Consider the following 14454-nt stretch of genomic DNA (forward strand, 5'->3'; position numbering starts at 1 on the left):
CGCGGAGCTGCCGCCGCGGCGGGCTTCGCCGCAGGGAAGCGGCTGCCGCTCGGCGCCGTCGAAGCAGGGCGCCAGGCAGGGCAGCGACGCGCACGGCTGCGGGCGCGCGGGCGGCCTCCAAGCGCTCCCGACACAGGCACCGCTGTTCCCGGGCTGGGAACGCAGGATCAGAGAGGAGGAGGGGTAAAAAGCAAAAAGAAAAACAAAAACAACAACAACAAAAAACCCCCGTGCCATTAAATGAATCTCTGCAAATCGAGGAGACCTGGGAGGTCTGTCCCCAAGAGAGCTTTATAAAGCCCTCGGGGGGCTGTGATCGCGGGGGGCAGCGAGGTGGCAGGGCCCTATGGAAAGGCAGCGGCGTGTTATTTCGGAGGGCAAAAGCTGCGCCAGCCGAAGGGCCGGGGCGGGCGCGCATTGTTAGGGAAGTTTGCTCTCCGGCGGGAGCATCCCGGTGACACCGCGCGCTGCCTTTTGAAGTGCGGCGCTAGGCGTTGCCTCGTCACCCATTGGAGCAGCAGCTTTTTTACCCCATTAAGTCATTGGGTAGCAAATGAATGGGGGGTTTTGACTATTCACAACTTCACCTTATAAATATCAGGGCTGCAGGTTCCCGCGGCCGCCCCGGTCCTGCAAAGCTCACCTTGGGCAGGAGCGCGGCGAGGCGGCCCGGCTCGTTCGGGGAGCGCGGGCGCGGACAGCCACGCATCAGCTGAAAGCAGCAAACTGCACTTGCTTGGACAGCCATGGAGACAAACACCTTCCTCATCTTCTCCATCGTGTGGCTCTACTGGGCCGTTTTCAAGACAGCAGCGTGGTAGGGCGCAACGCAGCTGAAAGGGCGTTTTTTTAGGGCTGCTCTTTAGCCGGTGTTGAATTATACGATTCGTTTTCTTTTCTGTCTTTCAGGTCTGTGAATAATTTTCTGATGACAGGACCTAAGGTAATTAACGCACAGCCTATTAGGAATTTAAGTAGAGCAATCTTGTTTTGCAAAGGGGAAATATTACTGTTCCAAGGAACCGGATTTCCCAGAGCATCTCGGCTCCGAGTCCTGCTGAGCAATGAGGGAAAGGAATCGCAGCCCTTTTATGTCTGCTCTCCTAGGCAACTTGTAAAAGGTGCTGGGTTTTAAACGCCACTGTTTCCCGTGCCAGGCTTACCTGACGTACTCTACCAGCGTGGCGGCGGGAGCGCAGAGCGGGATCGAGGAGTGTAAATTCCAGTTCGGCTGGGAGCGCTGGAATTGCCCAGAAAGCGCCCTTCAGCTCTCCACTCACAACCGGCTCCGGAGCGGTAAGTGCACCTTTACCTACCTTACAGCACCACGCCGGTGGCTGCGATGCCTGCAGATACGAGCCAGGGCGCACGCCAAAGAGAGCTAACGCTGTTAATTAGACTGACGAAGAAGAGCTTGTCTGTCCCCCCCAACAATGTTTATTTTCCTCCATCTATACTAGTCGGTCTCATAAACAGTAACGTTTTTCTGTGAATACCAGCTTCTTTCCAGACCTGTGTACGTGCTAACCTTGCGCTCAGGGCTTTCGGCGGTGCTTTGCTGCGTGCTTGCTCCAGCCACTCTGTAACGCAGAATTGCATGGAGAATATTGATGGAGGCACCAGAACTTGCAATGGGGGAGAAGCACAGGAAAGATGAAGGGAGAAACCAGAGACATGCACTAGGAAGCTGTCTGCATAAGAAAGTTGTGGATATATTTGAATGCTATCTACTTCAACAAGCATAAACCTCTTTTCTTCCAGAGTAGCATCTTTACTTGAATCTGTTGGCAGCAGGCTGAAGCCCCAAAAGAAGCTAAATTAAAAGTGCGGGTCTAGACAGCTATTAGCACAGGGTTGCCCACTGAATGAAGCAAGACCAAATGCAATTTTCCCCAGCAGGCGAGTTCAAAGCATGAACAAGCCCCCCAAGCAGAAAACGGGAGAGAAACTGAGCACCAGGTGAAGGGAGCGATAATAAATCTTGGCAAGAGCAGGACGGGGGACGGGAGCATCATTGCAAGCTCCAGTCGTTACCAAGAAACTCCATCCCACACACAGACACCTGGATAATATAGTACCAGATTGCTAAAGCTCTTGATACTGAAGCCTGAAGAGACTCCGGGCCCAAGCACTTTGCAGTTTACGGAGGTTTTAATTTCTGCAGCACCTTATCTTTTGCACAAATTGCTCTGTATATTTTTTTTCCTTCTTTTTCTGCTACAGTGCTGAAGGCTTCACCAAAGAACTTAGTTCCCAATAAAACAGGACTGATGTTATGTACGTTTGCATATGACAGCTCCTTTTTTCCCCTCTCCCCCTAGCTACTAGGGAAACATCCTTCGTACACGCCATCAGCTCTGCCGGAGTCATGTACACCCTGACCAGGAACTGCAGCCTCGGGGACTTTGAGAGCTGCGGCTGCGATGACTCCAGGAACGGCCGCGTCGGTAAGCTGCGGTTTCTGCTCTCTAAGGCTGCTCTGCCCGCCTGGGTTGGATGGCAGCAGAGATTTCGGATCAAAAAACGAGAAGGGCTGTTAGCGTCTCTCGCTGCCGTGACACGCGCGCAGCCCCATTGATTTCAACGCAACTGCCTGGGCAGAGCTGGGCCTGAAGGTCCAGCTCTGTCCTTGCCGTTCGCGGGACAAAGCGTGCGTGGTTTTTGCAGGTGGCCGAGGCTGGGTCTGGGGAGGATGCAGTGACAACGTGGAGTTTGGCGAGAGAATTTCCAAGCTCTTTGTGGATGCTTTGGAAACGGGACACGATACCCGCGCCCTCATTAACCTGCACAACAACGAAGTTGGGAGACTTGTAAGTCAAATACTAAGAAAAAGTTACTGTCTATGTTGGAAATGTAAGCAGAGATAATCAAATAATTTTGGGTCCCATTCTCCAGCCCTCTATGCCAATCAAGGCCTTGCATTGCTTGCATGGGGAAAAAAACAGAGTCAGAATCTCACCCTAAATCTGAACATAAGGAGCTGCAGAACGATTCATTTCTGCTTTCGGCTTCAATAGCGTTGTGCAGTGCAGTGAACTACTAACACACATAGTTTATTCCAAAAGTAAGGTTTTGTACTCACATAGTGCCCACTGCTTGGCTGCTCTGTAGAGCAAAGCAAGCACTACCTTACTTTCTTGCAATATGCGTTTCTAAACTATTTAGCAGGGGGAAAGCCACATTTTAGTAAGAAGAGGGTAGCCAGCTCCCGCTTGCCCCCCACTCCGCACAGAGGCACACAAGCTTCCAGCGTCTTGCCAAACCTCCTTGTCTGTAAAAACAAGGATGGCAACACTTAACATACCTATCTCATAGGGCGTGCCGAGGCTTAATCTCACATAGATACCAGTGATTGGGACCTTATAAATACCAGAGAGAGAGAGATAGGTAGATAATATCTGTGAAGTGCTTGGCCTGGAGGAGATGCATAAAGGTTTAGTATAATTATTCCTCAACGCTGTTTCACACGTTTTGAATGAAATCTCTGTGAAGGATGATGGGCTGATACGCCAATGAGCGAGGTGATCCGCAGCTCGGGACGGCGTGAGGAGGGCACGACCCGACAGATGTGCTTTTTTCCTGGCCTGGAGAAATACCTCCTGCAAGGGCTGAATAAAGAGCTGGAGACAATAGTCGGTGCCCACCTGTTATCTGTCGCTTTTAATTAGCGAGGTGGACAGATGTTTGCCAGGAACTGAACTAGCAGCAGCAGTTCATGTCTTGGAGTGACCTGAAGCCATGTCCAGCCTGAGCCATATTTGACCCAATGCCCCAAAATCAGAAGTTCCTCATACATCATTTGTGAGATTTCAATGACCGTGATCTCCTGCTGCTTCTACCTTCTCTACTTTCTCCCATCAAGGCTGTGAAAGCAACCATGAAGAGGGCCTGCAAGTGCCACGGCGTGTCGGGCAGCTGCAGCATCCAGACGTGCTGGCTCCAGCTTGCTGAGTTTCGGGAGATCGGGAATTACCTGAAAATGAAATACGACCAGGCCCACAAGCTGGAGATGGACAAGAGGAGGATGCGAGCCGGGAACAGTGCTGACAGCCGCGGGGCCACAGCAGAGGCATTCAACAACGTCCATGCCACTGAACTTGTCTTCCTGGAGGACTCTCCCGACTACTGCACCAGGAACGCCAGCCTGGGCCACCACGGCACGGAGGGCCGGGAGTGCTTGCAGACAGGCAAGAACCTCTCACAGTGGGAGAAGAGGAGCTGCAGGCGGCTCTGCACTGAGTGCGGCCTCAAGGTCGAGGAGAGGAGGACGGAGATGGTCACCAGCTGCAACTGCAAGTTCCACTGGTGCTGCACGGTGAAGTGCGAGCAGTGCAGGCAGCTGGTGGCCAAGCACTTCTGCTCCCGCAGGGACAGCGCCACCACCAACCACATCAAGCGGAGGAACAAGGGCCACAAGAGATAGACAGTGACCCGCCGCCGTAGCAGCTGGACATTTCTTTTTCAGTTTTCCAAGTTGGGCAACAAGCATCATAGTTGAGGTGGGGAAGGAGTTTTCTCTCTCTCCCCAGGGAGGGACATCAAGGGGGCTCAGAGGGTGGCAGGGAAAATCGCGCAGTAGGATCGGGCCTTCAGCCACATCAACACCGCGAGGAGACCAAGCACAAGGCGCAGGCGCCAAGGGACCGAGGTCCTTCCTGTTTTCATGCGTTTCCCTTAATATTTCCTGCTAGCTTCTTTCTTGCGGGGAAGTTGCTTCATTTGCACGTTTGACAGAGGGAAGGAGTTTGCCTCTTTGCTGGGCGCAGCTCCTTGCACCACCGCAAGCCCAGAGCAGGTGGCCGAGGCCAGCAGAGTGGCCCCAGCCCCAGGAAAACCGAGCTCGGGATCCAGCGCTGCAGCAAAGCTGGTATCATCCAGCCCATCCTTCCCTGCCGCTGGCCGTGATCCTGCAGAAGCTGCCGCTCGGGGCAGCATATGACCCTGTGGTGATGCACGTGTGTTGCTTGTAAATATTTTTCGCAAAAAACTTATGCACTTTGTAACGTGAGAAGGGTTTTCACGGGGCCGTGGTTTGCAACTGCAACTTCTTCTCTTTGAGGGCTTTGATAGGTTTACAGACAATATTTACAGATTTCACTCAACTTTCCCCCCCCCCCTCTTTTTTTAAGTTTTATGGTTTGGTACCAGAACCCCTCCTTCAAAAGGGACAGTAGTTTCCTGTATTTGTACCAGATGAAATTAAGCAGTTTACAATTCCTGTACTTTTAAAAAATATCAGCAGATAAGAATTCAGAATTCTTTATGCATAACTGTTTATTAATAAGTTGTTTTATTGCTCAGCACAATCTGTTTTATCTATATATTTTGAAGGTATGCCTAAAGATTTAGGTTTCGGACCATATTTCGCAATAAACACTATAATTAAAAATGACTGGCTTGCAGGATTCCTACTAGTATGACTTCAGGTGTAAAATTGCCTGTTCCCCCAAGACTCCTCATTATTAACCCAAAAGTCACTGAAGTCGGCAAGGATTGTTTTTGGGGTGGTGGGGGTTTTGGTTTGGTTTGGTTTTGGGGTTTGTGGGGGGGGTTTTTGTTTGTTTGTTTTGGGTTTTTTTTTTTTTTTGAGACCTCAGTAAAAATCGGCCCCAGCCTTAAATCCCCAGAGGGTTTTCTTTACTACCCGTCGCTGTAATACCTAACCCTTCTCAAGCACTGAGTATGCAGGTGCTGCCTGGCCAAAGCCGATTTTTTCAGCCCCAAACGTCTCTGTAATTTGTCTCTGGCCTGACGGTCCTCAAACAAAGCGAGGGGCTGCCGCGCTTTGATGTGGAAAGCGTCCTCGGCACTTGCTGCAAAACTCTTTCAGGAGCCCGAGGAGCCCTTTGAACTAGGGGCAGGAGAGAAAACTCGGGGCGACTTGTGAATGCGTCTGCTGGTTCCCTGCTGCTGGGCGGCGGGCGCAGCCCCACGCCAGCCCCGGCGCCGCGGGAGCCGCACCTCTGCGGGACCCTCAGCTGAGCGCATCTCCCAATTGCTCCCTTTCCAAAGGCACCCAAAGAGGCCACGGCGCTTCTGCCGCCTTTGCACCTCGGCCAGGGAGGAGGAGGAGAGAGGAGCAGAAAACCAGAGCTGTGCCAGCACATCGCGCCCGCGCCGCGGATGCGCCGACTCCGCTGTCCGCGGGTTTCCCTACGGCTCCTCGCGCGGCCTCGGACGCACGCTTACGCCAAAGCGGGAAGCGCAGGGGGCAAAACGTACCCATTGGGAAAGCAAGGCTGATTCACACGCGTTTGAGGGAACCGCTCCGTGCGAAAAGAAAGCCGAAAGGGCCAAGCTAGCGTGCCGTCCGTTTGGGAGGCTCGTTTGGTGCCTCCAGAGCAGCTCTTTCCAAAACTTGCGTATCTAACAGGCCACGCTACCAGAGCGAAACACCGCCAGCTTTTTTTGCCCAGCTTTGCCCAGTGGGGTTCACCTGCAACTCGCTGAAACTTAGGCTGAACTGGAAATGCTGATAAAGAACAAACAAAAAACCCCTCTCCTGCGTTTTGCCTGCTGGCTGGCTTGTCTGCGCGGAGAGGCACCCTCGGGTGCCAGGGCTCGGCAGCTGCCGCCTGCCCTAGCCCTGCGTGTGCCGCACAACCCCTAGCCACGTTATTTATCTAGTTTGACCTTGAGCGTTCAGCTCTTCTGCAGGCCTCGAGGAAACGTTATTCCACCAGGATAAGTCACAAGCAGACGCCTAAACCGTCCCGCCGCCTGCCAGCGCGGGGCTAACGACGGCGGCAGAGCGGGACTGCACGCTGCCGGGCACCCGGCGAGCGCGGGACCAGAGCTCGCGTTTGTTTGTGCAGCCTTTTTTCAAGCTAACATCGCTGCAGAAGGCAGGAAACGATGAGTTTGCAAGTGTCCGTCGCGGCGCTGCTGCGTGCCAGACCTGCGCGGGGGGAGCAGGGTACGGACATACGGAGGTAGAGACTGACATCTACAACACATCCGCCACGTTCCCAGCAGCTAGGTCGCATCCACTTCATCCACAGCATGTATTTAAATGCTGTAGAGGAGCTGATCTTCCTTGAATTTGTCCAATTGCTTTTTTTAATCCGTTTACGTTTCTGGCATCCAGAGTACCTAAGGCGATGAGCCATTTTATGCAAAAAAACAAAGACATGACTGCACATGGAAGAGACCTCAGGAGAAAGTTAAGTGCCGTCCCATGATAAAGAGAGAAAGGAAACGTGTATAGCTTGCAAAGATAATACCGAGGTCTGAACAAATACAAAAGACAACTATATTACTTAGAGCTGCACCTTGACAGAGATACCACAGCCCTGCAGAACGCCGCTTTCCCTCCCTCCTCCTTGGTGCTTGGATACAATAGTCATCAATTCTCCCTACGTTCACCACAAAACAGAAACTCAGGATCATCTCAATCCGTCACCGCTCCGTCAGGGAGCCGCTGCACCTCGAGCGCTGGTACTCGTCTCCCCAAATAACGCAGGCACAAACACTGCGCGCACGGGGTGGCGCGGGGCGGCGAACCCCGAGGCTGCCCGCAGGACACAAGCCAACGGGCTGATAGCGCTTCGGTGGCGATTTTACCTGAACAGTGAAATCCTGCATATCGATTTTCAAATAAATAACGGCAGGCATTGCGGTGAAAGGCTGTCATCTGCCGGCTTGCAAAGGCTCTTTCTCTAACCGCAGCCAGGAAGGAGCAGTCAAAGAGACGGAGGATGTCTTTAAACCTGAATGCAGTGCAAACTCCTGATTACCTGAAGTCAACTCAAATTTGGGACACTAATGCCAACCACCTGTAACTCATTTCATGCTTGGTGGAAAGGATAAACTGGCCTTAAAAAGCCTAGAAGAGGACTCTGACTGCCACCCAAGCATGATAATGATTCTAATTACAATGAAAAAGCAAAAATCTGAATCCTGGGCTGGCTGGGGCAGACGCTGCGGGAACTCGCAGTAAAGCCCCGACGGCTGCCCCTGCAGAGCCTTCCTTGCAGCCGGCCTGGCACCGCCGCCTCTGCCCCTCGGGGCGCTGACGCCCGGAAAGGGGTGTCGGGAAGCGCAGACGTCCTGCGTTGGGGACGTAGGAAAAGGGCTGGGAGCATCACTGAGCATCCCGGAGAGCTGAACAACTCAGACAGTCCTGGAGCGGCACCTTCAGCTTTGACTAGACTTTATCAGAAGTGTTGTCAGCAAGCAGTACGTATCGCCATAGAAAGAGTAGCCTATTTTAAAAGAAAACTCTGTGACAGACGTTGGCTGGGCCTCAAATCACAGCTCTCTCTGTGTTAGCTTACTACCACCTTCCTCACGTTATATGTGTGCCTTTATTAATAGGGCTTCTGAAAATCGGCATTCTGATTTTCACGGTAACAGCCGGGGCTAAGCCAGCAAGCTTTGCAGGTCCTTCGGATTTAATCCAGGAAAATTCTCATCCGTTTCATGTGTTAACTCCCGAAAGCCTTGGTGTGCTCCTGCTGCCGTCCGGGCGCGCGTCTCCCAGCACGCTCGCCAGGAGCAGCGCTGGCAGCTCGGCAGCTGCAGCAGCCACCGGCTCCTTTCCTTGTCTTCACGTTCCTTCTTTCCACCATGTGGACATGCCCCCACAGCTGGCCTCGGGGCTCCCCGGGGCTAGCGGGTCCTGTTCGTACGGCAAGGTTGACTAACCTCCTGTGAGCACCACCTGCCCGAACCCCTGCGCCCCTGACAAGTCTTTACAGGAAAATCCAGAAACAGATTCAGTAGTCAAATGCAACAAATAACCACAGTCCTCACCAGTGCTCTGCCCACCCCGAACAGCCGGGGCATGAGCTGCGGCAAGTCACCCGGGCAGCAGGGCCTTCCCGCCGAAGCCGTCGGAGGTGTCCAGGCAGCCCCAGCAAGAGCGACCTTCAGCTCCGTACTAACCTCCACTGTGTTTATACTGCTGAAAGATAGGGGAAAGATTCATGGGGAAAAGTCTAAATCCAGTGAAGCCAAGAGTCACATCACTATAAGGCAACTGTAAGCAAGGCGAGAATCAAATGTGTTTAACTGACGAGCGCCTTGCTGATGACTACAGCAGGAACAGGACAGTGTCTGCTCGATATAATGACCAGCGTGCGAAGGAGAGGGAGCCGTGAAGGTTTCACGCCGAACGGCCGGCTTGCGTAGGTGGGCTTTGCATGGAAGTGGCTGCACTTCAGCCAAGGGCTGCTCATCTTCACTAGAGTCCCAGGCAAGCTGAGGGCTGTTCTCCCTTCAGCTGCGACTCATAATAGCCCTCCCCTGGAAAGCACAGCAGCGGTTCACCAACAGCCCTGCCTTCAGTAAAGCTGGCCTCACTTCAGTTGTTAAACTCTTTGCCTTGTGGGCTACCTTTAATTTATGCTGGCAGTGCCCTTTCATGGATTATAATTCTATATGAGATGTTTGTGCTGTATCCTCCCCCTGTATTAAAGTGTCAGGAATATATCCTTAGGCCATCCATCTTCAGCACTTCCGCGCGGGCTTGGCGATTCTCTGACATGAATATTATGGCTCTCAACGCAGCGAGTCTCCATCACTCAAGCTGACAAGTGTTAGAATCTCCCCTCTTGAGCAGGGCGAGCGACCTTTTCATATGCAGCGTAGATCCCCGGTCACGCTGCATCTGCTGCAGTGAAACCAGTGAGTGCCAGCAATTCCCTACGGTCTTAAAAAACAAGTCACAGGTCCTTTTCGACTTGCAAAACCAGCCCTTAGCATGACAAAGTTAAAGGGCCTTAATCAGCCCCTGCTAACTCCATCCTCACAGTGGAGGATGGAAACGCATCTGTGCAATGCCTTCCGCAGGATTTATTGACAGGGGTTTGGGGGGAAACAGGGATCCCTGGCTTGGTTGGGTGTATAGACAATTTTTGTATGACAAGTTAGTGACTTGGAAATCGCAGCTCTAACCTTAAGCTACATTTTTTAATTGAGGTGCTTAAAGTTAGATCCCTAAACCCCAACAGCCCGATTTTCAAAGCTGCTAAGCACTGATACTTCCCACAGTGAGCGCAGAAACTCCACTTAGCCTACGCCTTGGAGAGAAGCAAAGGGAGAAAGCGGCCCTTAAAAGCCCCTCCACCTTAGTCTTTCACAGCGATGCTGCCACGAGGACACTCTAGTCCACGTTGCTTGGCAGAAAGTGAATCCACTGAAACTGAGCTGCGTGACAATTCAAATTAAATCCATCCTACAAAATTCATCTTTTCCCCCTAAATCTTCGGCTAAACTGGTGCCTAGTTTTTTTTGTCCTCTCTAGGGAGCAAAGGTACTTTGCTCAGAGCAGATTGCTACCTTCCTGCTCCCAAGTTCTGCGCAGTGGCTTCTAGCCAGCGCAGCACAACCGAAACTTGTTAACACCTTTTCGGCTCAGTCTTATTAAAGCTAAGGCAATTAACAGCTTCACCATTTACAAAACAAATCCTCTTTGCAACACCTGAGAAAAAGAGTTACAAGTGTTTCCCAAACATTTCTCAGCTGGGGAGAACACCTACGATGACTGTCTACCATGATGTATTTCATCTGGTCTCTCTGCCTGTAGAGGACAGATCCATATTTACGACAAATCCATACTGCACTTTTATCAGCAAGCACAGGGGGTATTCTGGAAAAGTTTGTAATCCAAAGGCTAGTCCAAGCACAAATAGGCAAATAGCCAGGGTGTGAATTTACAGCTCACCTCGTAGTCCACGTTCACTTCTGGTGTGGACACACATGACTGCATACAAGAGCCTTCTGTGTAAGGTAGGTTGTTCCCCACCAGAGATGTCCACACAGGTGCCTGGTGATGAGCAGGTAAAGTATTGCTGCTTTACACCTCTGCAGAGTGAGTCACAAGATTTTTTTTTTTTCTTTTCCTGGTTCTCTGCTTTCTCCTAGGATATGTCCCATGCCCCCGACTTTGAAAATCAGTGCCCTGCCTTACTATGCAGTAAATGCCCTACTGTCAAACGAACCCCCAAGGAGATGAGCAACATAACAGAAGATTGATGGAACAGACAAGCAAATAAATGTAACTTGCAATGTACTTTCAAAATAAATTCTCTCTTTTCCTCTCCCACCCACTCTCCCTTCCTCCAAATACACACAGTGCCTTCCTTGCGATCCCTAAGTTGCAAACAGGAAAGGTGACGTTCCCTAACTCAGGGAGCCTGAAATATTATTTGGGTGCAGAGATGACTGTTGTGATCTGTGGAGTACTACTGATACTCCCCAGTGAAATCTGAATTTTCCAAGCAACAGATGCTCAACCACTTCACTCAAGAGCACCCCCAACCAAAACAGACTCAATCTAGAGACTTCTGGAGTTTAGAATAGATGCTGTCTAAAGCCCCATGTCTTGCCCTGGGGCCACAAGTCATCTCTTTCAGGGAATCTGAAATGCGGAGAGGAAGGAAGAGGGAGCTGGTGGCAACTCCAGGTGCAGGAAGGAGCAAGGTGCAATGACTGCAGCTAGGAAATGTTCAACAGATGCAATGAAGAGGTAAGAAGAGCAGCAGTCATCTGGGATAGAGTGGGACAGGGCCAGGAAATGCAGGAGAAGCAGCCTAAATCTGCTTTAGAAGGGGAATGCAGAAGTTTAGAAGGAGAAAAACTTGATGGGAAAAAGAGAAGGAAATCTGGGGTGGTATTTTAGATTTTCTTCTCTTCCTCTTTTTAGTCTTCCTTCAACGTCCCAATGCAGCAATCGAAGCCATTTGTGGGCACACCTAGGAGAGAATAGCTCGTCGGGGGACATACGACCACGGAGCCTGGACAGTATACGGCCCTTAATTTCCTCCTCTGATGCTTTCAATAGCTCATAGTATGCCATAAAAGATGATAATGACGAGGTCAGTATAAAGACTGTAAAACAGTGGGGAGAGGTGCAAATGGTAACCTCACTTGGGCTCAAACTCAGGCCATATATGGACTGAGTTTGCTGGTTGCAAGCTCTTCTGTTTGGGACAGTGACTGCACTCCACATCTCACCACACAGCCTGGCCGCTGGCTGCCCATGCTCAGAACTGAATTGTGACAAGTTACATGATCTGAAATGTTCAGGTTATGAAGTCAGTGGGACTCTTGGCACTGATTTGAAAATGCTTTAGATCAAACCTGACAGTTCAGTCAGACATGGTCAAGGACGAGGACAACAGTTCTCAGGTCCTTCCCAATTCTACAGACGTCTCCAATTCATAACACTACGGCTTCTGGCCTGACCCTTCTAGGCGCTGGTCCATCAAGAATATAGCTGACAGCTTTAAATATAGTAATTTATATTTCTCTCCATTTTGCTCAATACCATAAAGTTAACCCTACTCTGACCCAGATCTCCATGCCTACTTGTGCCCAGCAGAGACTTCTGCTGGACAACTTCCATCAACTGTTACAGGGATAAGGCACCTCCTCCCTATCATTAAGTGGATTTCTAAGGCAATAAGCAAGAGAATAATTAAATTAACTCAGCCCTGAGTACCTCCTGAGGTGCCGAGCATTCCCAGCACTTCAGCAGCCCTGAGGTTCTCTGGAAAGGGCAGCTGGCAGAGAGCAGGTAATACCGGCTCCTCGGCAGGTCACGCAGGTGGCTCCAGGGGCACATCTGTGCTGGTGCAGGAGCACCCGAGGTAGCTCGTCCAGGACAGGAGTGCTGGCAAGCACAGCACAGAGACGTTCAGGATGGCTTTGCTTCAGCCAGCTCAGGTCCAGAAGTAAAAAAACCTGCATGTATAGCGTGAAGTGCTTAGGCTGGTAAGCCCTATCCCAGCCAAATACAGTTGTACTTCTTCCCAGCTGGAAGCACTATATGCTCATGGTTGTTTCTTGGCCCAGGGGGCCTTCTCCCAGGGTGGTGCTGGGAATATAATCTCAGGTAGCAGTCTCAGCCTCTGTTTTACCAAATAGCCTACTATTTAAATTCCCGGTGAAACATCCATATGTTTTTGACAGCAGCACATTCATTCCTCCCCTTGCCATCTACTACAGACAGACTCAGGCTGCAAGACACGCATCTGGGTTTCAGACAGCGCAGCATCCAGCAGTGAGCAGGTCACAGACATAGTTCAGCTCCAGCTCCAAGGCGTGTGGTTGTGAGTCTGAGCCAGTTCTTGCTAGCAGAATCGGTGGCGAGGCAGAGGCCATGCATGCTGCAGAGCTTTATCTCACTCATCACCAGAGAGGTCACAAATCACCGTCTGATTCCCTTTAAGCAGTTGGGAGCGCTAAATTGTACCTCTTGTATCCAAACACCACCTACTCCAATCTCAGACCCAAACCAGGTACATTGATAAGGAGATAGTGTAAATGGTCAAACAGGATGGAGCCCAAAATTCACAATTTCCTGTGCTTTAACTCGGCAAGCGTCCTATCAGTAGAGGAGTCTTATTTAGATCATTTTAGATTATCTCACTTTCTGAAGGGGGCTGTTCTGAGCCAAAGATTTGCCACAGTTCTGCTTCAGTAAAGAGGATCTCAAATTTTGCATAAAACTAAGTACAGAGTGCTTTGTACATTTTCAGCACAATTTTAATTATAACACAAATATTTAGATAGAGTACAAAATACTGCTATAAAGAGAACTGATAATGGCAATCAGTTTCTTCTAATAGGAGGCCGAACTGAGTTTTCAACTCCAGATGGTCTTTGGGGCACTTCTGTATACTCTGTTCTCTAAAGAAGAATTAATTAATTTCCACATCTTCATGATTTGTTCAGTACTGTATGTTTAGCCACCCTGCTTCGTAACCAAGCTAACCACTGACAAAAACTCTTTGATTCGTTCCTTTGAAATTTGGCTGTGGGAGGACGCTGACCTCACCCAAGGGAACTATTTTCCTAGAGACAACATGTCCTAGTGCTAGAAATGCAGTTACATCTTGGTAAGCTTTTAAATCCACACATGAAAATTAACTTGTCTATCATCTTGTGAATGCACTTTAGCTTAATTTTAAGGAGACATAAATGCCTTAAAACATTCCATTAAACCAATACACATATTTTGCTTTATTTTCCTAGACAGGCTATTTCTCCATTGGGTATTTTCAGCTTTTGGGAAAAAAGTATCAGCTAAGGAGTCATGGAACAAAAAACTGTCCTTCAGGTACTATGCACTGCAATAAATGCCACCCTGGCTTGTGTTTTGAGTGACAGAGAGCTATTTAAACAGATCTGTTCACCCATTAGATACTTCCTTTTGACAGCCACGTGGCAGTGAAGAAAAAAGCAATGCCTGAAGGCCGGAAAAATTAAAACAAAAAGCAGCAAAGCACTGCTGAGAAAAGTAAATCAGTGCTTATAGGAGGCCTGAGAGACACAGGGTCCATGATAGCTGCCCTCAGGAGTAGTTTTGTCATTAGGACTGCAGATGTCTGAAGCCAAGCGGTGGAAGCTCGTGGCAGGCCTGTGCCCCATGTTCTCTAGTCTGTCAAGTGAACGTCCATCAGTCATCATTCAGCGTCTATCAAACAGGATAGGGGCTCCTCAACAAGC

General features: G+C 50.4%; 1 protein-coding gene across 1 annotated transcript; it reads left to right on the top strand.

The window, feature by feature from the left end:
- The first annotated feature begins 585 nt into the window (after positions 1-585).
- On the top strand, positions 586-5384 carry WNT8A (Wnt family member 8A). The gene is made up of 6 exons (XM_009670192.2): positions 586-817; positions 910-943; positions 1158-1296; positions 2322-2447; positions 2668-2810; positions 3863-5384. The coding sequence occupies exons 1-6, from the start codon at positions 747-749 to the stop codon at positions 4421-4423; spliced, it is 1074 nt and encodes a 357-aa protein (XP_009668487.2). The 5' UTR covers positions 586-746; the 3' UTR covers positions 4424-5384.
- Positions 5385-14454: the final 9070 nt, after the last annotated feature.

Source organism: Struthio camelus, chromosome 13, assembly GCF_040807025.1.
Source record: "Struthio camelus isolate bStrCam1 chromosome 13, bStrCam1.hap1, whole genome shotgun sequence".
NCBI lineage: Eukaryota > Metazoa > Chordata > Aves > Struthioniformes > Struthionidae > Struthio > Struthio camelus.